Here is a 26,219-nt window from a genome sequence, read left to right on the forward strand (position 1 = left end):
TCCATCATGCATGATGATGTATAAGTAAGATAGTCTAGCGTTCACTAGCTAACATTAGCTAGTCAGACAAAAATGTGACTTGAGTAGAAGTACCCCATGTAATTTTACACTAGCAGCCTGGGAGAAAATGTACAGAACACAACTAGAGCAAGTTCAGGTCAGTCAATAACCAGACGGAGGAAGCACATCGGGGTCAACAAGGCTCAGATCTTCCATCCAGCTGTGCCAATGCACTGCAGCTGGCACCGAGCATGACATCACCATTGGAAGCACAGTCAAAGGCAGTTCCTGTGTTCATTGTTCATAAGCAGAAGAAGAGTTGACATGATGAGAGAGAGAGTGATAATAGACAAGAGAAAGAGACAAAAGGAGATGCGTGAAAAGGAGACAAATTGTGTGAGCGATGGGATCCTCACCAGGAGGAAGGTCCTGATTTCGGGGATCTTGTTGAGCTCCATCAGCAGCCGCAGGGCCTTCTCGTTGTTACTGCAGTACTCCCCATACACAGAGAACCGCCCCTTCTGAAAGTTGGAGGAAGAAACAACAAGTCATTCAGTGCCGGGTCTGATCTAGCTAGTGGATATAGTGTACGGTCAAATAGGTTTGGCCACTGAAGGCTTTCCTCGTGAACACTTAGTAATATGATACCTGTGATAAACATAGATGCATTATTCATCTACCATTAGAAACAATGTATAGGCTTAGGCAATCACTCTCTCAGCATTCAATTTAGGCTACAGCCCCAAACTCCAGATAGACCCCTGTGTTGTACACTAGCATTTAGGAAGTAAAACCAGATTCAGTGCTGGGCCACTGCACTCTACGGTTGGTTCCCAAAATGCTGCTGCTGTCACCCGAAACAGTGCAGAAAATCCTAGCCCGAGTGTGCAAGGTTAGCATAACTTCACAACCAACAAATTACGCTCACTCTCTCAAAAAGCCAGATGTGTGCATTTAAAAACATTTGTTTTTGTTCGCCATTAGAATATTGAGCATGAGGTAAGAATGCTGCACATCAGGCATCCAATGTTAAAAACATGATGTAATTGGGAAAATTCTAATGGGACAAAGTATTGTAAAAGGTAACCATCTTGACAAGCTGCTCCATTGGTCTCAGTATCTCCCTCTGTTTCCCTGTTGCTCTCACTCTCTTTTCTAAATTCCAACTCTCACAGCTTTTTGGATACATTGACTTGATATACTACCTCAAGAAGCTAGGCTGCTATAGTCTAATCTAGCCTTCCATCCTCCAAATCTCATGACTGTGTCAGGTCCACACGGCAATGCAGCGGGGGGAATTTTTTTGGGACCGGGGCTCTGCTGCCCATCACACACACACAGGGCAACAAAGTCTGAGGCATTCTCTCAACCATCAGGAATACCAACAGTCTTGAAGGAGTTCTCACATACAGTTGAAGTTGGAAGTTTACATACACTTAGGTTGGTCATTAAAACTCGCTTTTCAACCACTCCACAAATTTCTTGTTAAACTATAGTTTTGGCAAGTCGGTTAGGACATCTACTTTGTTTATGATATGTACTTCCGGCGCCGACAGAGATGGCTGCCTCGCTTCGCGTTCCTAGGAAACTATGCAATATTTTGTTTTTTAATGTGTTATTTCTTACATTGTTACCCCAGGAAATCTTAGGTTTTATTACATACAGCCAATGATGTCACCATTGCCCTTGATTCTAAGCAACGTTGTGCTGCTATTTTTATTGACTTGGCCAAAGCTTTTGATACGGTAGACCATTCTCTTTTTGTGGGCCGGGCTAAGGAGTATTGTTGTCTTTGATGGGTCTTTGGCCTGGTCTGCACTCTCTCGAAGAGTGCAGTGTATAAAGTAAAAATGTCTCAGCCATTGCCCATCACCAAGGGAGTACCACAAGGCTCAATCCTAGGACCCATGCTTTTCTCAATTTACATCAACAACATAGCTCAGGCAGTAGGAATCTCTCTCATCCATTAATATGCAGATGATACAGTCTTATACTCAGCTGGCCCCTCTCCGCATAGTGTGTTAAATGCTTACAACAAAGCTTTTTTTAGTGTCCAAGCTTTCTCTACCCTTAACCTTGTTCTGAACACCTCTGAAACAAAAAGGTAATGTGGTTTGGTCAGAAGAATGCCCCTCTCCCTACGTGTGATTACTACCTCGGAGGGTTTAGAGCTTGAGGTAGTCACCTCAAACAAGTACATGGGAGTATGGCAAGACTTGGTTTCTTCTATTGTAATCACTCCTCTTTCACCCCAGCTGCCAAACTAACCCTGATTCAGATGACCATCCTACCCATGCTAGATTACGGAGACAATTTATAGATCAGCAGGTAAAGGTGAGTGGCTAGATGTTCTTTACCATTCGGCCATCAGATTGGCCACCAATGCTCCTTATAGGACACATCACTGCACTCTAAACTCTTCTGTAAACTGGTCATCTCTATTTACCCGTCGCAAGATCCACTGGTTGATGCTTATTTATAAAACCCTCTTAGGCCTCACTTCCTCCCCATCTGTGATATCTACTTCAGCCCTCATCCAACACCCGTTCTGCCAGTCACATTTTGTTAAAGGTCCCCAAATGACACACATCCCTGGGTCGCTCTTCTTTTCAGTTTGCTGCAGCTAGCGACTGGAACGAGCTGCAACAAACACTCAAACTGGACAGTTTTCTCAATCTCTTCATTCAAAGACTCAATCACATACACTCAGTTGTGGCTGCTTTGAGTGATGTATTGTTGTCTCTATCTTCTTGCCCTTTGTGCTGTTGTCTGTACCCAATAATGTTTGTACCATGTTTTGTGTTGCTAACATGTTGTGTTGTTATTTGTTGCTCTCATGCTGTGTTGTCATGCGTTTCTGCCTTGCTGTGTTGTCATGCGTTTCTGCCTTGCTGTGTTGTCTTAGGTCTCCCTCAATCCAAGATGGCGTAGCAGTCAGACGTATTTGTCCTTCGTCTTGTCGTGTCCCATGTATATATATATTTTTATATGTTGTTCTTCAAATATCTTTTTATATTTTTCTAAACCCTTACTTCAAAATACTCTCCTGCAACCCGCCTCACCCAATGTGGTGTGGACCTGATTTTTCTCTAACGTATTTTCTTTACCTTTTACTGGAATCTCTCCAACATACAGTGACTTGCGAAAGTATTCGGCCCCCTTGAACTTTGCGACCTTTTGCCACATTTCAGGCTTCAAACATAAAGATATAAAACTGTATTTTTTTGTGAAGAATCAACAACAAGTGGGACACAATCATGAAGTGGAACAACATTTATTGGATATTTCAAACTTTTTTAACAAATCAAAAACTGAAAAATTGGGCGTGCAAAATTATTCAGCCCCCTTAAGTTAATACTTTGTAGTGCCACCTTTTGCTGCGATTACAGCTGTAAGTCGCTTGGGGTATGTCTCTATCAGTTTTGCACATCGAGAGACTGACATTTTTTCCCATTCCTCCTTGCAAAACAGCTCGAGCTCAGTGAGGTTGGATGGAGAGCATTTGTGAACAGCAGTTTTCAGTTCTTTCCACAGATTCTCGATTGGATTCAGGTCTGGACTTTGACTTAGCCATTCTAACACCTGGATATGTTTATTTTTGAACCATTCCATTGTAGATTTTGCTTTATGTTTTGGATCATTGTCTTGTTGAAAGACAAATCTCCGTCCCAGTCTCAGGTCTTTTGCAGACTCCATCAGGTTTTCTTCCAGAATGGTCCTGTATTTGGCTCCATCCATCTTCCCATCAATTTTAACCATCTTCCCTGTCCCTGCTGAAGAAAAGCAGGCCCAAACCATGATGCTGCCACCACCATGTTTGACAGTGGGGATGGTGTGTTCAGCTGTGTTGCTTTTACGCCAAACATAACGTTTTGCATTATTGCCAAAAAGTTCAATTTTGGTTTCATCTGACCAGAGCACCTTCTTCCACATGTTTGGTGTGTCTCCCAGGTGGCTTGTGGCAAACTTTAAACAACACTTTTTATGGATATCTTTAAGAAATGGCTTTCTTCTTGCCACTCTTCCATAAAGGCCAGATTTGTGCAATATACGACTGATTGTTGTCCTATGGACAGAGGCTCCCACCTCAGCTGTAGATCTCTGCAGTTCATCCAGAGTGATCATGGGCCTCTTGGCTGCATCTCTGATCAGTCTTCTCCTTGTATGAGCTGAAAGTTTAGAGGGACGGCCAGGTCTTGGTAGATTTGCAGTGGTCTGATACTCCTTCCATTTCAATATTATCGCTTGCACAGTGCTCCTTGGGATGTTTAAAGCTTGGGAAATATTTTTGTATCCAAATCCGGCTTTAAACTTCTTCACAACAGTATCTCGGACCTGCCTGGTGTGTTCCTTGTTCTTCATGATGCTCTCTGCGCTTTTAACGGACCTTTGAGACTATCACAGTGCAGGTGCATTTATACGGAGACTTGATTACACACAGGTGGATTGTATTTATCATCATTAGTCATTTAGGTCAACATTGAACTTCTGGAGAGAGTTTGCTGCACTGAAAGTAAAGGGGCTGAATAATTTTGCACGCCCAATTTTTCAGTTTTTGATTTGTTAAAAAAGTTTGAAATATCCAATAAATGTCGTTCCACTTCATGATTGTGTCCCACTTGTTGTTGATTCTTCACAAAAAAATACAGTTTTATATCTTTATGTTTGAAGCCTGAAATGTGGCAAAAGGTCGCAAAGTTCAAGGGGGCCGAATACTTTCGCAAGGCACTGTAAACTAGCCAGCTAAAGGTCATCAGCTAACCTCTAGCTCGGAAAGCTCTCGCCAGTTTGTACAACGCGATTCAACCAGAGCATACCGGACCTATTTTTCTCTCCATATCCCCGGATTCCTATCACAAGCTCTGAACCTTCTCACCTTCCGACCTTCGCAGCTAACGTCCCCTGAATGCTAGCTGTCTAGAGCACAAAGGACTGTTGGCTTACGAGGCCCATCGAAAACATTCCGAAGCCACTAGCTAGCAGTTAGCTATCCTTTGCTCCTTCCCTGCTGATCCGTCCACTCATGTAACTGCACGAGGGGGCCACAAAAGACTTCCCTCCGTCGCGTCATCCCTCTAAGGCCTTTCTGTTAGCCTGCTAGCCCCATGCCGCTAGCTGCCTGAAGACACGTACTGGACTTGTATGATCACCCGGCTACGCATGCCTTTCCCAAACGTCACCATGCCGCGCCGATTGCTGTTCGGTTTGTAACTATTGTTTTATTTCACTGTAGAGCCTCTAGCACTGCTCAACATGCCTCGGCTAACAATTTAGTTCCACCCCCCCAACAACGCAGTGACATCACCTGGTTTAAATGCTATTTCTAGAGACAATATCTTTTTCATTATCACTATAAGCACAGGTTTATCCCCACTGTATTCACATCCTACTATACCTTTGTCTGTACATAATGCCTTAAATATTCTACCGTGCCCAGAAATCTGCTCCTTTTACTCTATTCTGAAAGTAATAGGCGTCCAGTTCTGTTAGTCTTTAGCCGTACCCTTATCCTACTCCTCCTCTGTTGATGTAGAGGTTAAACCAGGCCCTGCAGTGTCTACCTCCACTCCCATCCCCCAGGCTCTCTCATTTGTTGACTTCTGCAACCGTAAAAGCCTTGGTTTCGTGCATGTTAACATTAGAAGCCTCCTCCCTAAGTTTGTTTTATTCACTGCCCTAGCACACTCCACCAATCCGGATGTCCTAGCCGTGTCTGAATCCTGGCTTAGGAAGACCACCAAAAACCTTGAAATTTCCATTCCTAACTATAACATTTTCCGACAAGATAGAACTGCCAAAGGGGGCGGTGATGCAATTTACTGCAAAGATAGAACTCTGCAGGTTGTCTTATTATCCAGGTCTGTACCCAAACAATTTGAGCTTCTACTTCTAAAAATGTACCTTTCCAGAAACAAGTCTCTCACCGTTGCCGCTTGCTTTAGACCACCCCTCTGCCCCCAGCTGTGCCCTCGACACCATATGTGATTTGATTGCCACCCATCTATCTTCTGAGCTCGTGCTGCTAGGTGACCTAAACTGGGACATGCTTAACACCCCGGCCATCCTACAATCTAAGCTTGATGCCCTCAATCTCACACAATTTATCAATGAACCTGCTACAGACCTATATCTATCCTACATCTCTAAGGTCATCGAAAGCCAAGTTAACAGATTACTGACCATTTTGAATCACATCGTACCTTCTCCGCTATGCAATCTGGTTTCCGAGCTGGTCATGGGTGCACCTCAGCCACGCTCAAGGTCCTTAACGATATCATAACCGCCATCGATAAGAGACATTACTGTGCAGCTGTATTCATCGACCTGGCCAAGGCTTTCGACTCTGTCAATCAACACATTCTTATCGGCAGACTCAACAGCCTTGGTTTCTCAAATGATTGCCTCGCCTGGTTCACCAACTACTTCTCTGATAGAGCTCAGTGTGTCAAATCGGAGGGCCTGTTGTCCGGACCTCGGGCATTCTCTATGGGGGTGCCACAGGGTTCAATTCTCGGGCCGACTCTCTTCTCTGTATACATCAATGATGTCGCTCCTGCTGCTGGTGATTCTCTAATCCACCTCTACGTAGACGACACCATTCTGTATACTTCTGGCCCTTCTTTGGACACTGTGTTAACTAACATCCAGACGAGCTTCAATGCCATACAACTCTCCTTCTGTGGCCTCCAACTGATCTTAAATGCAAATAAAACTAAATGCATGCTATTCAACGATCATTGCCCGCCCATCCAGCATCACTACTCTGGACAGCTCTGACTTAGAATACGTGGATAACTACAAATACGTAGGTGTCTGGCTAGACTGTAAACTCTCCTTCCAGACTCACATTAAGCATATCCAACAAAAATGTAATCTAGAATCGGCTTCCTATTTCGCAACAAAGCATCCTTCACTCATGCTGCTAAACATACCCTCGTAAAACTAACCATCCTACCGATCCTTGACTTCGGCGATGTCATCTATAAAATAGCCTCCAACACTCTACTCAGCAAACTGGATGTAGTCTATCACAGTGCCATCCGTTTTGTTTACCAAAACCCCATATGTGGAATACTTGGGATGCCTCTCACTTTCTCAGGTACTAATACACAGCCCGATTTACTATAACTTATTGAAAAACATTATTATAGAATATTTTAGTTGGGTAAAAAAAATTACAGGTGAGTCTCTCAAGCATTGAAATTCTGAAGTTGAAAGATGTTAATTGAGAAGTTTAAGGCATTTCGAAATCCGTTCAATTGATACAACGAACAATGATAATACTGACCGAGCTTTCCCTTTGAACAAACACCATTCACAGCATACTTTCCGTCAACTGAATTAATGTTCCATTCATTGTATCTTATTCTACAAAGTCCCCTCAGTGTGTCTGTGACTTGTCCCATTTATGACTGACACTCTCTCTTCCCACAACAAAGGCAGTTGGTTGTCCAAGGGCCAAATTAGGGCCAAATTAGTTCAAAAAGGGTGGGATAAGGAGGAGGGAGGAAGAGGAAATCAATCTGCTGAAGGGGAAGGGGAATCTGCTAAGCATCTCACCGTAAGGTTGTATTCGGCGCATGTGACAAATACATTTTGATTTGATGCCAGTGACAGGGGCCTTGCATGGGGCTGGCAGGCAACAGATATTTTATCTTATTTAATTAGGCAAGTCAGATAAGAGCTAATTCTTATTTTCAATGATAACCCACTGTTCCTAGGCTAACTGCCTTGTTCAAGGGCAGAACAACAGATTTTTACCTGGTCAGCTCAGGGATTTGATCTTGCAACCTTTCAGTTACTAGTCCAACGATCTAACCACTAGGCTACCTGCCACCCCAGATAGAGGGGTCTTTCTGGTTAACAGGATACAGGCTTTTTGAGGGGCTGGGAGGAGTGAAATGGGGGGGGGGGGGGGGGGGGGTGGATTGTGTATATTATGTGAAAGAGAGAGTTGGAGGGATTTTACATTCTCAGCCATCATGAAGGTTAATCCTCAACAAGTAGAGCTGACTGTGTGTGTGTGTGAGAGACTGTGTTTATGATCATGCCGGTCTCTGTGTGTGTGTGTGTGTGTGTGTGTGTGTGTGTGTGTGTGTGTGTGTGTGTGTGTGTGTGTGTGTGTGTGTTTATGATCATGCCCGTCTCTGTGTGTGTATACACGTGTGTGTGAATGGAAGTGTGTGTCACTCACAAACTGGAGGAAGACATGTCCAAGGCCGTGCCCAGGCTGAGGCTCCGGCTGCAGGCTGGCCTCCACTGCAGACAGAACCTCTTTGTGAACGTCCAGGATGGACTCGATGTTGGAAAACAGGGTCTGTGGTAGCAGAGACATACACTCCCAGTACTTCAGTCATTTCAACGCTTCACTTTGTATTCAAAATTGTGACACACATATATCTTATAATCTTATAAAGCATGTCGATGTTTACTATTATCAAAGCGTTACAGTGCCACAATACACTTTTCTCTGTGCAGAAGAGATTACAAGGCGATTATGGCCCAAACATCTACAGGATAATCCTAACGGTTTAAAAAAGGCAAAGGTCATATTTACCTTGACATGCTCAGGTGACAGACACTGTTGCTCCTCTGCAGTTTGTCGGATTCTGTGCAAAAAGGCCTGCATGGGTAGTAGAGGAAATACAAAGATGCTGGTTCAAGTCCGGTCTTACCGTCATAGGTTTGTTTACAGCAATAGGCTGTAAGTTTACTTTAGTTTTAAGGTTAAGGTTGGGGGTGAATATCCTGGTCTCACGCAGACGCATACAGTGCAAGAATGAAGACCCAAATGTGCTACACCCTTGTTTACCTTTGCCTCAGTACCTTACAGGTATCGGGGAATCTGTATGAATGTAACTACTGAATACTGTAGGTGTTTGCTACAGAAGCCATTCAAACCAACGTATGTGGGAAACCGTCTCCCTGGAGAAATGTTGACCCGTCACTCAAATACTGACAAGAGAAAAGAAAAAGAGATGTGGGAAAGCGTGCCTCCTCAGTCTCTCTTTCCCTATCCCGTCTCCTCTCGGTTTGTCTGACTCAAAACTTCTACTCATAGCTTGACAACGTAGGAGCGGTGTCTGGATATTATTTTTTTAGCAGCACTTACAATAACTGAGATTGTTAATGACAACTAATGAAACCTAAAGAGAAAGTCTGAAGATGGGGAAATAACACCAACGTGGAAACAGATTACTCAACTGCCTTTTGCAATGTTGACCCAAACTTCTTGTGGGGTTTGGTGGCACTGTTTTACACCTTCCCATTCCTAGCCACAGTGACAGAGCAGGGTCGTTCCACCTCAAACTGAACAAGAAAAAGGATTGACACCCACCAGTAAAGATTTTTCTGAAATCGTTTGTTGTTAGAAACAGTTATTAGCATTCCTGACAACGAGTATTTAGTATCAGTTGTCAGGGTCTGACAAGTAGTATGGAGCTGTGGCTCGGCGTACTGCTTCTTCATCCTACGTCACCTATTCCCAGTGAACGTTTTTTTCCCCCTGTTCAGAGGAATTAGTTATTGAAGTTCATGTTCTATCCTACATCCTGATATTACCAGATTCTGACCACTAGATGGTACCGGTTTTGCTATTAGGTGATTTTTTTTTTTTACAGATACCCCACCAGCTCAGTGTTAAAAGGGAGAGTTCACCCAAATGACAAAATGATATATTGGTTTCCTTACCCTGTAAGCAGGCTATTGACTAGGTTCGACAGCAGTCACTGTTTCAAATGCTAACTTTAACATTTGTGGCACAAATCCAATGCAAGTTAATGGTACCTATATTAGCATTTTCACACTTAATTTAAAAATCATCCTAAAGTATTTAAACATGTATTGTGTAACTCAATGGTGTTACTTATAGATAATCTGGCTTCGAAGCGTGAAAATGCTTCAAGCATTGCTCTGTTTATGACTTCAAGCCTATCAACTCCCGAGATTAGGCTGGTGTAACTGATGTGAAATGGCTAGCTAGTTGGCGGGGTGCGCGCTAATAGCGTTTCAAACGTCACTCGCTCAGACTTGGAGTAGTTGTTCCCCTTGCTCTGTGAGGGACGCGGCTTTTGTGGAGCGATGGGAAACACTGCTTCGAGGGTGGCGGTTGTCGATGTGTTCCTGGTTCGGAAGCTATACTGTTACACTGGCAACACTAAAGTGCCTAAAAGAACATCCAATAGTCAAAGGTATATGAAATACAAATCGTAGAGAGAAATAGTGCTATAATTCCTATAATTACTACAACCTAAAACTTCTTACCTGGAAATATTGAAGACTCAACGTTAAAAGGAACCACCAGCTTTCATTCATCATGTTCTGAGCAAGGAACTTAAACGTTAGCTTTCTTACATATTGCACTTTCTTCTCCAAATCAGTGACTTTCAACGTGGCACTGTCACAGGATGCCACTTTCCCAACAAGTCAGTTCATCAAGTTTCTACCCTGCTGGAGCTGCCCCGGTCAACTGTAAGTGCTGTTACTGTGAAGTGGAAATATCTAGGAGCAGCAACGGCTCAGCTGCGAAGTGGTAGGCCACACAAGCTCACAGAACAACAGAGTGCTGAAGCACGTAAAAATTGTCTGTCCTCGGTTGCAACACTCACTACCGAGTTCCGAACTGCCTCTGGAAACAACATCTGCACAAGAACTGTCCGCCGGGAGCTTCATGAAATGTTTCCAACAGCCGCACACAAGATCACTACACGCAACGAGTTCCCTGGAGTGATGAATCACACTTCACCATCTGGCAGTCCGATGGACAAATCTGCGTTTGGTGGATGCCAGGAGAACGCTACCTGCCCCAATGCACAGTGCAACTGTAAAGTTTGGTGGAGGAGGAATAATGGTCTGGGGCTGTTTTTTTATGGTTCGGACTAGGCCCCTTAGTTCCAGTGAAGGGAAACCGGAGGATATACAGCTCCCTCGGGAACAGGCCCCGACCCCCGTGATCTGCGTGAAGAGGAGGCGGAGAAAAAGGCCGGAGAGTGGGCTGCCTTCTGAGAATTCGAAGGCGATCGAATAAACCCCCACCTCCCTCAATTCTGCTAGCAAACATGGAATCTTTGGACGATAAAATCGACGAGTTACGGGGAAGATTAAACAACGGGACAATAACAACTGGATTACAGGCAACATCCGCACTGAGCTAAAGGCTAGAGCTGCCGCTTTCAAGGAGCGGGACTCTAACCCGGAAGCTTATAAGAAATCCCGCTATGCCCTTCGACGAACTATCAAACAAGCAAAGCTAGGATAAAGGACGAAGATCGAGTCGTACTACACCGGCTCTGACGCTCGTCGGATGTGGCAAGGCTTGCAAACCATTACAGACTAAAAAGGGAAGCACAGCCGAGAGCTTCCCAGTGACACGAGCCTACCAGACGAACTAGACTACTTTATGCTCGCTTCGAGGCAAATAACACTGACACATACATGAGACCACCAGCTGTACCAGAAGACTGTGCGATCACGCTCTCCGCAGCTAACATGAGTAAGACCTTTAAACAAATCAACAATCACAAGGCCGCAGGGCCAGACGGATTACCAGGACGTGTACTGTGAGCATGCGCTGAACAACTGGCAAGTGTCTTCACTGACATTTTCAACCTCTCCATGTCCGAGTCTGTAATCTCTACATGTTTCAAGCAGACCACCAGAGTCCCTGTGCCCAAGAATACTAAGGTAACCTGCCTAAATGTCTACCGACCCAAAGCACTCACGTCTGTAGCCATGAATTGCTTTGAAAGGCTGGTCACGGTTCAGATCAACACCATCATCCCAGAAACCCTAGACCCACTCCAATTTGCATACCGCCCAAACAGATCCACAGATGATGCAATCTCTATTGCACTCCACACTGCCCTTTCCAACCTGGAAAAAAAGGAACACCTATGTAAGAATGCTATTCATTGACTACAGCTCAGCGTTCAACACCATATTGCCCTCAGAGCTTATCAATAAGCTAAGGATCCTGGGACTAAACACCTCCCTCTGCAACTGGATCCAGGACTTCCTGCTGAACCACCCCCAGGTGGTAAGGGTAGGTAACAACACATCCCCCACGCTGATCCTCAACACAGGGGCCTCTCAGGGGTGTGTGCTCAGTCCCCTCCTGTACTCCCTGTTCACTCATGATTGCACGGCCAGGCATGACTCCAACACCATCATTACATTTTCCGATGACACAACAATGGTAGGCCTGATCACCGACAACGAGACTACAGGGAGGTGGTCAGAGAACTGGCCGTGTGGTGCCAGGACAACAACCTGTCCCTCAACGTAATCAAGACAAAGGAGATGATTGTGGACTACAGAAAAAAGAGGACCGAGCATGCCCCCATTCACGTTGACAGGGCTGCAGTGGAGCATGTTGAGAGCTTCAAGTTCCTTGGTGTCCACATCACCAACAAACTAACATGGTCCAAGCACACCAAGACAGTCGTGAAGTGGGCACGACAAAACCTATTACTCCTCAGGAGACTGAAAAGATTTGGCATGGGTCCTCAGATCCTCAAAAAAGGTTCTACAGCTGCACCATTGAGAGCATCCTGACTGTTTGCATCACTGTCTGGTATGGCAACTGCTCGGCCTCCAACCGCAAGGCACTACAGAGGGTAGTGTGAATGGCCCAGTACATCCCTGGGCCATCCAGGACCTCTATACCAGGCAGTGTCAAAGGAAGGCCCTAAAAATTGTTAAAAACTCCAGCCACCCTAGTCATAGACTGTTCTCTCTGCTACCGCACGGCTAGCGATACCGGAGCGCCAAGTCTAGGTCCAAGAGACTTCCATACAGCTTCTACCCCCAAGCCATAAGACTCCTGAACATCTAGTTAAATGACTTCCCAGACTATTTGCATTGCCCCCCTCTCCACACCAATGCCACTCGGTGTTGTCATCCATGCATAGTCACTTTAATAACTCTACCTACATGTACATATTACCTAAACTAACCAGTGCCACCGCACACTGACTCTGTACCGGCACCCCCCTGTATTTATTGTTATTTTTTACTGCTGCTCTTTAATTACTTATTACTTTAATCTCTTATTCTTATCCATATTTTGGGGGGGAAACTGCACTGTTGGTTAGGGGCTCATAAGTAGGTATTTCATTGTAAGGTTGTTACCTGTTGAATACCTGTTGTATTCGGCGCATTTGACTAATATAATTTGATTTGACAATGACATTCTGTGCTTCAACTTTGTGGCAACAGTTTGGGGAAGGCCCTTTCCTGTTTTAGCATGACAATGCCTCCATGCTCAAAGCGAGGTCTATACATAAATTATTTGTCGAGATCTGTGTGGAAGAACTTGACTGGCCTGCACAGAGCCCTGACCTCAACTCCATTGAACATGTTTGGGATGAATTGGAATGCCGACTGCAAGCCAGGCCTAATCACCCAACATCAGTGCCCGACCTCGCTAATGCTCGTGGCTGAATGGAAGCAAGTCCCCACAGCAATGTTCCAACATCTAAAGCCTTGCCAGGAGAGTGGAGGCTGTTATAGCAGCAAAGGGGGACCAACTCCATATTAATGTCCATGATTTTGGAATGAGATATTTGATGAAGTGTCCACATACCTTTGGGCACAGTGTATATTTACTGATTATTATATGAACCCTATAAATTAAAATGAGCCAATTTGGGTGCAATCAATTAGCTTAATTTCTCAGAAGTCAAATTATATATTTTAACAAATCATTTTGCAGGAATGCTAACTTCTGTTTCTAACTACAGAAACGATTTCAGAACAAATCGGAGATGGTTGGTGTCACGGCTTGCTGAAATGACACTGAACGACGCACACAAACACATCATTCTTTAATGAATGACCGACACCTTATCACACATCAGCATTATTATTATTATTTTTTAAATACAATGGAATGGGAGAGCAGGGCAGGTGAAAGCATGAGTGTCTTCGGTAACACCTTATTTGTGTTCTTCATAGTTCGTACAACTGCACTGTGGATGGTCTCGCTCCTAAACTTCTAAATGTGCCACACAGATGTGGAAGAAAGAGGGAGATGGTACAAATGTGCGACACCACAAGCAACAAAGAGGTCCTTTCAGTGTCTGCATTATGCCCCATCACCCGGGCTGTATTGGCTATCGGCAGTGTTGCATTACTAAACGACTAGACTTGTTTATTGGAAGAGAAGAGGAGAAGTTTGTCAATCTCCAAGCGCTGCCACCAGCATAACTGAGCAGGGGTGGTAGGGCAGATCAGATAACAATTAAAAGAAAACAATCTGTGGGGGGCAAACGGGACAGTAGCACACAGAGATGTGAGGAGAGTCAGTGTCCCACTGAAAAAAGCAGACAAAGCAATGTGGATCGAGTAGGCAGCCCAGATTCATGCTGACAGAAAATGCTCCAGTGAACACATTTCTTCAAAGTTACAAATAGTAAACAGGGTTGGTGTCAAATACATTTCCCCCCTCAGTCAACTGAATTGAACTGACCCAAACCATGATCGCAAGAGACTCGCCACTGTATACAGTACGTCATCCACTGTGCTCTTATAGATGGCTCAAAATAGCATGCAGACTCAATTTAGTTGGGTCGTCAATACATCATGTGCTAATAACGGCACGTCAAATAGTACTCTGACAGGGCCACGAAGTTCCTTTTGGAGATCCTCATTCAGGTGATTAAATGGTCTGCTACTGTACGGTGGAAGAGCTGTTGAATGGAGCAGAGCAGCAATATTGCACACCAGGGTCTGTAGCCAGAAGGACTATGGGGTTGTAAGGTTGAATTTGCTCATATGGAACTCCCAAAGGAGATCCGCTCCAACCTGCTTGTTCTCTAGCCTCGCTTGCCAGACAAATGAACGCCAAACATTCAAGTACTTATGTACAAACTTGGTGTCAGTAAGATAAATACTATGAATCATAGCTACAACACTGAATGCCTGATAAGATCAACCTCCGATCAAATGTCCTATCCTGGTCATTCTCATGAAACCATTAAAATACCATGGCAGTAATGATTTTAAATATAAAACAGTAAAATAACAAAATATCATAATAAAGATAGTGTTCTCTACCTTGCACAAAGAGTCATTTCAAATCAAATCTAAGTTTGTCACGTGCGCCGAATACAACAGGTGCAGACCTTACAGTGAAATGCTTACTTACAGGCTCTAACCAATAGTGCAAAAAAAGGTATTAGGTGAACAATAGGTAAGTAAAGAAATAAACCAACAGTAAAAAGACAGGCTAAATACAGTAGAGACGCTATAAAAGTAGCGAGGCTACATACAGACACCGGTTAGTCAGGCTGATTGAGGTAACATAGGAATGAATTATTTTGGTATTTTATTGCATGTTCTGCAGAAATTCTCATTACCGCAACAGATCCAGCTCTGTCTGAATGTATGTTATATTGTAATTTAAACAGAGTAAAATGTAAAAAAGTATGGATTTTCTACTGGATGTTTTCAAAATGACAGCAGAATTATTAACTGAATATTCATGTATCATAATAAGAAAAAAATATTGGAAAAATTAAGTGTACATGACTGATGTTCTCATCCTCCGCAACATTTTTGTAGGACTGTTTACACAGAGAATTTTAAATAAAGTTTGATTTTGAATGAAGCAACACATCTGCCACTACCTTCAAGATGGCTACCAGGTAAGCAGATGTCTTTATATTTCTCCAGTTAAAAGTTAAATATTCTCTTGTCAGACTGTGTACACGACAGTATCATTACCGATACAGGTAGTTTTCCACATTTAGATTTTTTTTAAATGAAAACATATTTCATTGTCTAATTATGTACATTGAGTAAAAATTTGCTTAGTCATCATGTCTTCTCTATTGTTAGCAAAACATGCTAAGTTTCCTCATCCTTCGCAACACCATTCTCACTTACAGTCTCCCTTACCGCTGCAATTTACGGCCAGTTGCGGTAGAGAGAACTTCTATTTCGGTAATGAGAATTTAATCATACAGACTATTTTTTAAATATAATGAACTATTAAAGTTAAATATTATTTACTAACTTGATATTTTGCTTTATGTCTTTGTTTAATTGCAGACAGTCAGCTAGTGATAAAAAGAAAGCTTTAGCGAAGGCTGACAAAATTCAGAGAAAAAGTTTACACCAAACCAGAACTGCTGGAAGAGTACAGAAGGAAGGACAGAGAGAGGTCACATACAGTGTCTATAGGAAGTCATTACCCTACAGTGTTATGAAGTCTACACACGCACGCTAACACATCCACCACACACACATAGTAAGCCATTTAGTTTATCCTATAGGATGTCCACACACAGTGTAAGCCATTCAGTCTCTACTATAGGACACACACACACACGGTCAGTAAGCCAGTCAGTCCCTTCTATAGGATGCACACACACTGTCAGTAAGCCATTCAGTCCCTTCTATAGGATGCACACACACTGTCAGTAAGCCATTCAGTCCCTTCTATAGGATGCACACACACTGTCAGTAAGCCATTCAGTCCCTTCTATAGGATGCACACACACTGTCAGTAAGCCATTCAGTCCCTTCTATAGGATGCACACACACTGTCAGTAAGCCATTCAGTCCCTTCTATAGGATGCACACACACTGTCAGTAAGCCATTCAGTCCCTTCTATAGGATGCACACACACTGTCAGTAAGCCATTCAGTCTCTTCTATAGGATGACGTGTCCATAACAGTGAGATTTTTCCCATGTTTTGAGACATGCTCATTTCATATCGTGCCTCCTTTCCATTTCCAGATATCAAAAACGAAAGCAGAATTGTAAAATCAAGAAAACTCAAGATCCGACAAAGAAGCAACATGAAAAGAAAAGTGTCTGAAAACGCAGTTATCACAGAGGAAAGAAACAGCTGACAGTTGCGCGACACAGAAGAGAAGCTGCTGGAGAGGACCAAAGAGATAAGTCAATCTAAAGAAGACTCAGATGATGGCCAAGAGGAAGCAGGTAATTGTCAACATGAAAGGCAGAGGTCCAAAAGAAAACGACAAAGAGGTCATCAGAGAACATTACCCAATAACAGCCAGAGAAGACTAATGTGCAACTTAGCCACTTCCTTCATCAAGATGAAGTCTCCACTGTAATAACTGGGAAATCCAGAGAAATTCAGAGAAAGGGCCAGATATTCCGTAAGAGATCTTTAAATGGACACTATGGCAAATCTTCATAGAACATTTATGTCTGAGAATCCAAGGCACAACCTTTCCAAGGCTCAATTCTTTACATTTAAGCCATTTTGGATTGGCCGGCGAAGAGTCACAGAAGAAAACTGTCTTGAAGATAAAGAAGCTGCACCAGCTTGGGGTCATAGAAACATCATCCCCAAGGGACACTGTACAGGCCAGTGTGTGTAGTGACGATGACATGTGCTGTTCTAATGTGTTTTTACGTGTTCTCTGTTTTTAGCCTGCGTTTTTAGCCTACTTTTGAAGCACTGCAAAATTAAATTGATTGAACTTGAATCCATGATTGTGCCAATAGTCTAATTTATTTTCTACATTAAATGTTATGTTAAAAACATGTCTTAGTATACTTATTATCATTATCGAAATCAACCTCATTTCCGAAACCTATGTATCATTACGGCAACAGTGGTTCATTTTATGTTAATTTCATGAAAGGAAAAATAGTAGTTCTCTTTTAAATGCAGGCTTGCCAAATTCAGGCTTGCCACATATTTTTCAAAATTATGTCAGGTTTCAATAGAATATAAAAACATATTAGGTTGTAGATTGTGGAAGGTGTTGCGGTAATAAGAATGTCAAAATCAAATAAATGTTTAAAATTTAAAAACATATTATTTTAGAGTTTCAAGTAACTGTGCATGACTGTTAATAATCACACACACAAAAAAATTAAAATGTATTAGCTTTCCTAATGGTCTTGATCTTTTCAGACCATTGGGGTAATGAGCTTTTTAAGGACATGTTTTGGAAAATATGTTCAAAAAAAAGGTTCAAATTTTCAGTAAAAGTTTTTAAATTAATGCTCAAACACTTTAGACCTTGTTATTAAAGATATCATCTTTGAAATCTTTGAAACCAAAATTTCATAAGAATCACCCATCTGCTAGCAACATGTTATACAGTACGGAGGAGTATCGCTTGTGGTAATTGAGTCTTCAACCATGTGTGCATTGCCTCGAGTGGAGCTTGGTTTCCAGTGTGCGTTCTGGACAAGGACAATACCTGATTGATTGTTTGAGAGCCAAAGAGACTTGCACTCTCTGTCACTGTTGAGTCTATAACACACTCAGCACGCAACCATCCCTTCCCACCTGAGTATAAATATTTTTTTGCAGAGTAGCTTGTACAAGCCCAGTTAAAAAGGATTTACTGCGGTTTGTCTTTTCTTTGTTGGTGCTTCTGTGATGCTCAAAAAGGAAGTGAAAACAGAGCAGTCAGATTTTACAAAAAGCCACAGATATTTTTTTCTGTGTCTTTGAAAAAAAGTTGATTATTTTCAAGCTAGATACGCAGTGACTGGCTTGCGACACAAAAGTAGCAAGGAGGATGTCCCGTGACAGGAAGTGAAGCTTTGTGAAGAGGAAGTGTGCGAGTCCAATCGTGCCATATATGAACAGAATTTGTGGTTTTGCACACACTCACTGCAAGGAGCCAAGATAGAGCTTCAGAGTGTACAGTATTGTGCTGTAGTAAAAATGTATACAGTTCTTATACCACAGCATTGTTGAATACTTGTTTCTGATTGACTAGAAGGGCATTCTAGAATAGACATTAAAACCAGATAACCGGACAGTTGGAAAATATACACTGCTCAAAAAATTAAAGGGAACACTAAAATAACACATCCTAGATCTGAATGAATGAAATATTCTTATGAATTACTTTTTTCTTTACATAGTTGAATGTGCTGACAACAAAATCACACAAAAAATATCAATGGAAATCAAATTTATCAACCCATGGAGGTCTGGATTTGGAGTCACACTCAAAATTAAAGTGGAAAACCACACTACAGGCTGATCCAACTTTGATGTAATGTCCTTAAAACAAGTCAAAATGAGGCTCAGTAGTGTGTGTGGCCTCCACATGCCTGTATGCCCTCCCTACAATGCCAGGGCATTTTCCTGATGAGGTGGCGGATGGTCTCCTGAGGGATCTCCTCCCAGACCTGGACTAAAGCATCCGCCAACTCCTGGACAGTCTGTGGTGCAACGTGGCGTTGGTGGATGGAGCGAGACATGATGTCCCAGATGTGCTCAATTGGATTCAGGTCTGGGGAACGGGCAGGCCAGCCCATATGCCTTCCTCTTGCAGGAACTGCTGACACACTCCAGCCACATGAGGTCTAGCATTGTCTTGCATTAGGAGGAACCCAGGGCCAACCACACCAGCATATGGTCTCACAAGGGGTCTGAGGATCTCATCTCGGTACCTAATGGCAGTCAGGCTACCTCTGGCGAGCACATGGAGGGCTGTGCGGCCCCCTAAAGAAATGCCACCCCACACCATGACTGACCCACCGGTCATGCTGGAGGATGTTGCAGGCAGCAGAACGTTCTCCACGGCATCTCCAGACTCTGTCACGTCTGTCACATGTGCTCAGTGTGAACCTGCTTTCATCTGTGAAGAGCATAGGGCGTCAGTGGCGAATTTGCCAATCTTGGTGTACTCTGGCAAATGCCAAACTTCCTGCACGGTGTTGGGCTGTAAGCACAACCCCCACCTGTGGACGTCGGGCCCTCATACCACCCTCATGGAGTCTGGTTCTGACCGTTTGAGCAGACACATGCACATTTGTGGCCTGCTGGAGGTCATTTTGCAGGGCTCTGGCAGTGCTCCTCCTGCTCCTCCTTGCACAAAGGCGGAGGTAGCGGTCCTGCTGCTGGGTTTTTGCCCTCCTACGGCCTCCTCCACGTCTCCTGATGTACTGGCCTGTCTCCTGGTAGCGCCTCCATGCTTTGGACACTACGCTGACAGACACAGCAAACCTTCTTGCCACAGCTCGCATTGATGTGCCATCCTGGATGAGCTGCACTACCTGAGCCACTTGTGTGGGTTGTAGACTCCGTCTCATGCTACCACTAGAGTGAAAGCACCGCCAGCATTCAAAAGTGACCAAAACATCAGCCAGGAAGCATAGGAACTGAGAAGTGGTCTGTGGTTATCACCTGCAGAACCACTCCTTTATTGGGGGTGCCTTGCTAATTGTCTATAATTTCCACCTGTTGTCTATTCCATTTGCACAACAGCATGTACATTTTGTCAATCAGCGTTGCTTCCTAAGTGGACAATTTGATATTACAGAAGTGTGATTGACTTGGAGTTACATTGTGTTGTTTAAGTGTTCTCTTTATTTTTTGAGCAGTGTATATATATATATATATATATTTTTTTTTTTTTAAATCAGGACAACTTGCAATCATGACGCAAAAACCACGTACGTGTGTAGTCGCGACAAAGTTACAGAAAGCTAAACCATCAACCACACAAACTGAAATTGTATACATTGTAAACGCAGGTCCAATGAGGGAAAAAACCTAGCTAGCTAGCATTGATTGGATTTTGCAGGTATCTTTTGGGAGCATCTGATGACTTAACGTGGTGAGTGATAAACATGAATTTCTCCTGTCCCCTCCGACTTTAAGCTGTCAAATCCTCCCACTTTTGTAATTTGACCAGCTGTTTTTTTTTACCTTCATTTAACTAGGCAAGTCAGTTAAGAACAAATTCTTATTTACAATGTCGGCCTACCACAAGGCCTCCTGCGGGGATTGGGGGCTGGAATACAAATAAATTCTATAAAAATATAGGACAATATAGGACACATCACAACAAGAGAGACAACACTACATAAAGAGAGACCTAAGACAACTACATAGCAAGGCAGCAACACAACATGGTAGCAACACAACATGGCAGCAGCACAGGGTACAAACATTACATCACACAAAGCAGCCACAACTGTCAGTAAGTGTCCATGAGTCTTTGAATATTTTAGAATTTGGTTGGCAGGTTTGCTAGCAACAAACTACTTAGCTAGCTTCTAGCCTAGTGTTTGATATGCAATCTCCTCTTAATTAACAGTCAGTGTTGACGAGTGTCCTGACGAGAAGGCACACCTTTCTAGCTATGCCAGGCAAAATCGGGCATTATCAGCTCATTGATATGGATGAATCCAAATGAACTTCAATAGAAAAACAGCTACATTGCAGTTATTCTGGCTGCAGAGGTATTGACTTTGTAGCCATAGCTTGTTGGCTAGCTAGCAGCAAGCAAGGGATAAGAACGTTCCCAGCAAACGAAAAATAAAACACGAACGACTGGGTCACGTCCATAAATATTGAACTTTTTTTATTTTACCTTTATTTAACCAGGTAAGCTAGTTGAGAACAAGTTCTCATTTGCAACTGCGACCTGGCCAAGATAAAGCATAGCAGTTCGACACATACAACAACACAGAGTTACACATGGAATGAACAAAACATACAGTCAATAATACAGTAGAAGAAAACAAAGTCTATATACAGTGAGTGCAAATAAGGTCAAATAAGGGAGTTATAAGGCAATAAATAGGCCATGGTGGCGAAGTAATTACAATATGGCAATTAAACACTGGAATGGTAGATGTGCAAAAGATGGATGAGCAAGTAGAGATACTGTGGTGCAAAGGGAGCAAAATAAATAAATACAGTATGGGAATGAGGTAGATAGATGGGCTGTATAAAGATGGGCTATGAACAGGTTCAGTGATCTGTGAGCTGCTCTGACAGATGGTTCTTAAAGCTAGTGAGGGAGATGAGAATCTCCAGAACGACTGGGTCGCAACTCTAGCAACCAAAAGATAGGAGAATTAGCTTATAAATATCAATGAGAAAAAGTTTTTACCAGTAAATGTGTGCTTTCATATGGTTCTTTGCAACTGTGGTATAGTGGGATAAACCTGTGTTCTGTACATTACCTTGGAAAATTGCACTCCTCAAAAGGGACCTGGCGGCGGTGTCGTCCAAGGTTATGTACAGAACGGTACCGTTTATCCCTTACATGTTGGAGACTTGAAAGATGGGAAATGATCATAGCATTAGGACAATAGAATTGCAGTATTGTGACATTTACACATATTCCCAAAAGTTGTAGGCCAACAGATAAGATGAATTCAACACAGGCCAAAATACAACTCTTGATTGGTTAGGGAGTGCCACAAATCCTCAGATGCAACCATAAGAGCCATATTTCCACTTCCCCATGCTGTCATGTCATAGATAAAGATGGAGACCATTGGAAGCTAGTAGCACCACAAACTAGCCAACTCCCAACCATCCCCACAGCTGGAGAGATAGCATTTCTGCCACAAACTGCTGGTGGCGCACTCAGTCAAACCCAGGGAGGGCATGGTCCAGTCTCATATGACTTGCAGCCAAAAGGGTCATGTGAGTTGGTCTCCGAGTTTGCCATTTGTTGTGACTTGCAAAGCGAGGAAGGGCCAGACATACGGGTGTCCACGAGCAGACGCACTTATGCTGGCATCGGGTTCCGCGTTCACTCATCTGGAGAGTGACAAGAGGGTGAAAAGGCCTGCTGCCTTCAACGTCTGCCCTGGGTCGGGTTCACTGGCCTGGACTGGGTTCATTTTGAAACGGAGCAATGAAAAATGTAATTTCTTATTGGAAGTCTAGGTAGTAGGCTACCTGTTCGGTTTCAAAACGTTCTTTACTGTTTTGTTCCTCCTGAACACACCCCTGGTTCTAAAGACACATTCCGGTGCCCAAAGCGAGAAGCCAGTCTGACTACAAGTGATCCCTCTTGAGCTGTGACGGTAGACCCTCGGGAGATTAACAATACCATTAAATCATTTTCTGAAAAATTATATGCATCAGAGTATCCTCCTGAAACTGATACCCAGGCTAGCTTTTTAGATATATTGGGAAACTAATCTTTCAGATGAATCTAAGGATATTCTTAATTCTGAGCTGACTGTGGAGGAAATTTCCAATGCAATTGATAGTATGAGGGAATCTGGTCCAGATGGGCTGCCCATTGACATCTACAAGAGATTTAAGAACAAACTGTGCACTCCCTTTCCAGGAGATGTTTTTGGAATCTTACGAAAATGGTCAGCTCTGATCACTCCATACCAAACGTGATCGCTATCATGCTATTTCACTTTTGAATTCTGACACTAAGGTTATTTGGAAAGCATTTGTGAGGAGGTTGGAGGATTTTCATCCGGATGTGGTGGGTTGAGACCAAAATGGCTTTATTCAAGGTCGTCAAGGAATTCATAATGTTAGGAGAATGCTAAATGTTCTGCTTCCAGCCTAAATTGGGTCGTCAGACACTGCGATCCTGTCGTTGGACACAGAGAAGGCCTTGGACAGGGTTGAGTAACCCTACCTCTTTGAAGTGTTAACCCGTTTTCGTTGTGGTGAGAGCTTTTGTAAATGGATAATGGCACTAAATACAAATCACAATGCAGAGATCCTTACTACTAATACGGTATCTAAACCTTTCGACATCTGCAGGGGTTCTAGGAAGGGCTGCCCTCTTTCTCCTCTCCTGTTTATCCTAGCCATTGAGCCTCTAGCCATAGATGTTAAGTCCCACCCCAATATTTCAGGTATCAGAATAGATCAGATGGAACATCGAATTGCCCTCTATGCAGACGATGTCATTTTGTTTCTTACAGACTTATGGAATTGCACATCCGCACTTCGGACCTTATCAAAGAGTTTGGGGTGTTCTCGGGATACAAAATAAATAATGCAAAATCCTCAATTATGATGCTAAAGGAGGAGGAAAGACGTAGACTTACACCTCTGACTTGTTTTTTTAATGCTACACCGGAATGCTTTACAGATCTCGGAATTCGTAATGTGCCAGAGATTGACTGCATAGTCTCAATTAACTATGCACCTGTCGTATATTCAATAACTCAATCGAGGCCTCCCGGGTGGCGCAGTGGTTAAGGGCGCTGTACTGCAGCGCCAGCTGTGCCATCAGAGTCCCTGGGTTCGCACCCAGGCTCTGTCGTAACTGACCGCGACTGGGAGGTCCGTGGGGCGACGCACAATTGGCCTAGCGTCGTCCGGGTTAGGGAGGGATCGGTCGGTAGGGATCTCCTTGTCTCATCGCGCACCAGCGACTCCTGTGGCGGGCCGGGCGCAGTGCACGCTAGCCAAGGTTGCCAGGTGCACGGTGTAGCCTCCGACACATTGGTGCGGCTGGCTTCCGGGTTGGAGGCGCGCTGTGTTAAGAAGCAGTACGGCTGGTTGGGTTGTGTATCGGAGGACGCATGACATTGAGACAAGATAGTAGCTACTACAACAATTGGATACCATGAAATTGGGGAGAAAAAGGGGTAAAAAAAATTATTAAAAAATAGCTCAATCGATACATGCTGTAGATCTTTAAATTGGCCGGATTAACAGTGTGAAAATCAATGTCCTCCCAAAACTGTTGTATTTATTTCAGAACGTTCTCTTGCCACCGCCTCTTTACAAGGCTTAAAAAGACATTCACTATATTTATCTGGAATAACAGACATCTCAGAGTTCACTTGTCCTTATTGTACCTACCGTATGACAGAGGGGGGCTCCATTTGCCTAATATCCAGTGGTACTACTGGGCAGCTCAGCATCGCACTGCTATGTACTATTTTACCTCAGTCTCTCTCCCTACGTGGATGGAGATCGAAATGTCTTCAGTTGTACCCAAATTACCCCTTAACCTCTACATTTACTCAGCTGATATCAAGACACAAAAAAAATAATACGATCAACGTTTGAGGTGCGGAAGTTCTTTGGTGAAATGCATTCTTTGTCATGTTTTAGTCCTATCTGGGGAAACCACAGTTTCACTCCTGGGAGAACTGATCCGGGTTGGGCCAGCAAGGGTTTAAGGAAAGTTCAAGACCTGTAAAAGAAGGTATTTTCATGTCATTTGAAGAAATATGACGCTCCTAGAAAACATTTGTTTTATATTTATAGCTAAGGAGCTTCCTCACGGCTGCAAAACCCCTTCTGTCCACTTTAGAAAATACGATCTCAACCCATTGTAATGGTAAGGGTAGAATTTCAGATCTATACAATATGCTAGAGTTTGGCTCAAACGAATCCTCTGCCAACAAACTCTCTCTCCACACTCCAAGACTAAGGCTCAGAATGTGAATATTCTGCAAAACTATTGCAACACAATTGGTTTATGCAAACATGTGTAACCCCTGCTAAGTTAAATATGTTTAATAGTACAATTCCAGATATATGCTACAAGCACAATCATTCTAAAGGGGACTCTGTTTCATTGTCTGTGGGACTGTGTGAAAATTCAAGATTTTTGGAAGGAGGTATTATCACATATTATATCCCAAATAGTATCAGTAAAATTGCCTCTCTATCCCAAAGTGTTCATCCTGGGGTTGTACCCATTCAATCCTCATCTAAAGAACCAAGTGCAAACACTTATAGATATGGGGTGGCAGGTTAGTGGTTAGAGCGTAGGTCTAGTAACCAAAAGGTTGCAGGATTGACTCCTCAAGCTGATAAGGTAAAAATCTGTCGCTCTGCCCCTGAACAAGGCAGTTAACTCACTGTTCCCAGGCCGTCATTGAAAATAAGAATTTGTTCTTAACGGACTTGCCTAGTTAAATAAAAGGTAAAAAAAAAAATAGCTGGTTGTAGGGAAAACGCTTGATAGCTCTTGCCTGTGAAAGTGTGAACACTTCTAGTATTGCCCAATGGCTTAGGGAAATGTCATCTTGCCTAACTATGGAAAAGATAACATATACGGTTAAGGGTAAAACGAGACATTTTTGAAAAGGTTTGGGGGCCATTTTTTGATTTTGTTGAGCAGAGTGATGTGGGTGAAATATTGGCTAATGAAGAGAACTCTGGGTAGTGTACTATGCTTTGTGTGCATGTGGGGTGGTTGTGAGAGATATCCAATTGGCTTGTGGCACTGTGTTTCATCTGAAATATATCCCAAATATGTTCTATCCTATTGGATCAGACCACTGTAAAATGTTATTTTATGCTTCTGTAACACTTGTCTTAGGATGTTTCACCATTTATTTATTTTTAGTTGCTGTTAATTTGTGTTTTTTGCAGTTTTTTTTTCATGTAATATTTCTGCTTATATACACACACATCTCGTTAAAAAAGAAGAGGAAAGGGCTCCATTTAAAGGGATTGTACATTGGTTAATTAACACAATGAAAATGTTAACCTGATTCAGTTAAAGATGCACTATGTAGAAATTG

The 26,219-nt window shown here is 43.1% G+C and overlaps 1 protein-coding gene and 1 long non-coding RNA gene across 3 annotated transcripts in view; one reads left to right on the forward strand and one right to left on the reverse strand.

Annotated features, from left to right (window-relative positions):
• The window catches only part of LOC110491863 (phosphatidylinositol 3,4,5-trisphosphate-dependent Rac exchanger 1 protein), a 148,408-nt gene that overhangs the window by 111,056 nt on the left and 11,133 nt on the right, over positions 1–26,219 (reverse strand). For both annotated transcript variants that reach the window (XR_005036510.1, XM_021565684.2), the window contains exons 2-4: positions 8,558–8,623; positions 8,195–8,317; positions 417–521 (exon numbers count right to left, since the gene is read on the reverse strand). Coding sequence is in view for 1 of the 2 variants with exons in the window: in XM_021565684.2 (XP_021421359.2) it covers positions 417–521; positions 8,195–8,317; positions 8,558–8,623 (294 nt within the window). In the remaining variant the exon portion in view is untranslated. The remainder of the gene's footprint in view (positions 1–416; positions 522–8,194; positions 8,318–8,557; positions 8,624–26,219) is intronic.
• Positions 15,885–17,464, forward strand: LOC118939524. Its single transcript, XR_005036511.1, has 2 exons — positions 15,885–15,942; positions 16,743–17,464. It is a non-coding gene; the product is annotated as an uncharacterized LOC118939524 (long non-coding RNA).

The sequence above is a fragment of the Oncorhynchus mykiss genome, chromosome 16, assembly GCF_013265735.2.
Source record: "Oncorhynchus mykiss isolate Arlee chromosome 16, USDA_OmykA_1.1, whole genome shotgun sequence".
NCBI classification, from domain to species: domain Eukaryota; kingdom Metazoa; phylum Chordata; class Actinopteri; order Salmoniformes; family Salmonidae; genus Oncorhynchus; species Oncorhynchus mykiss.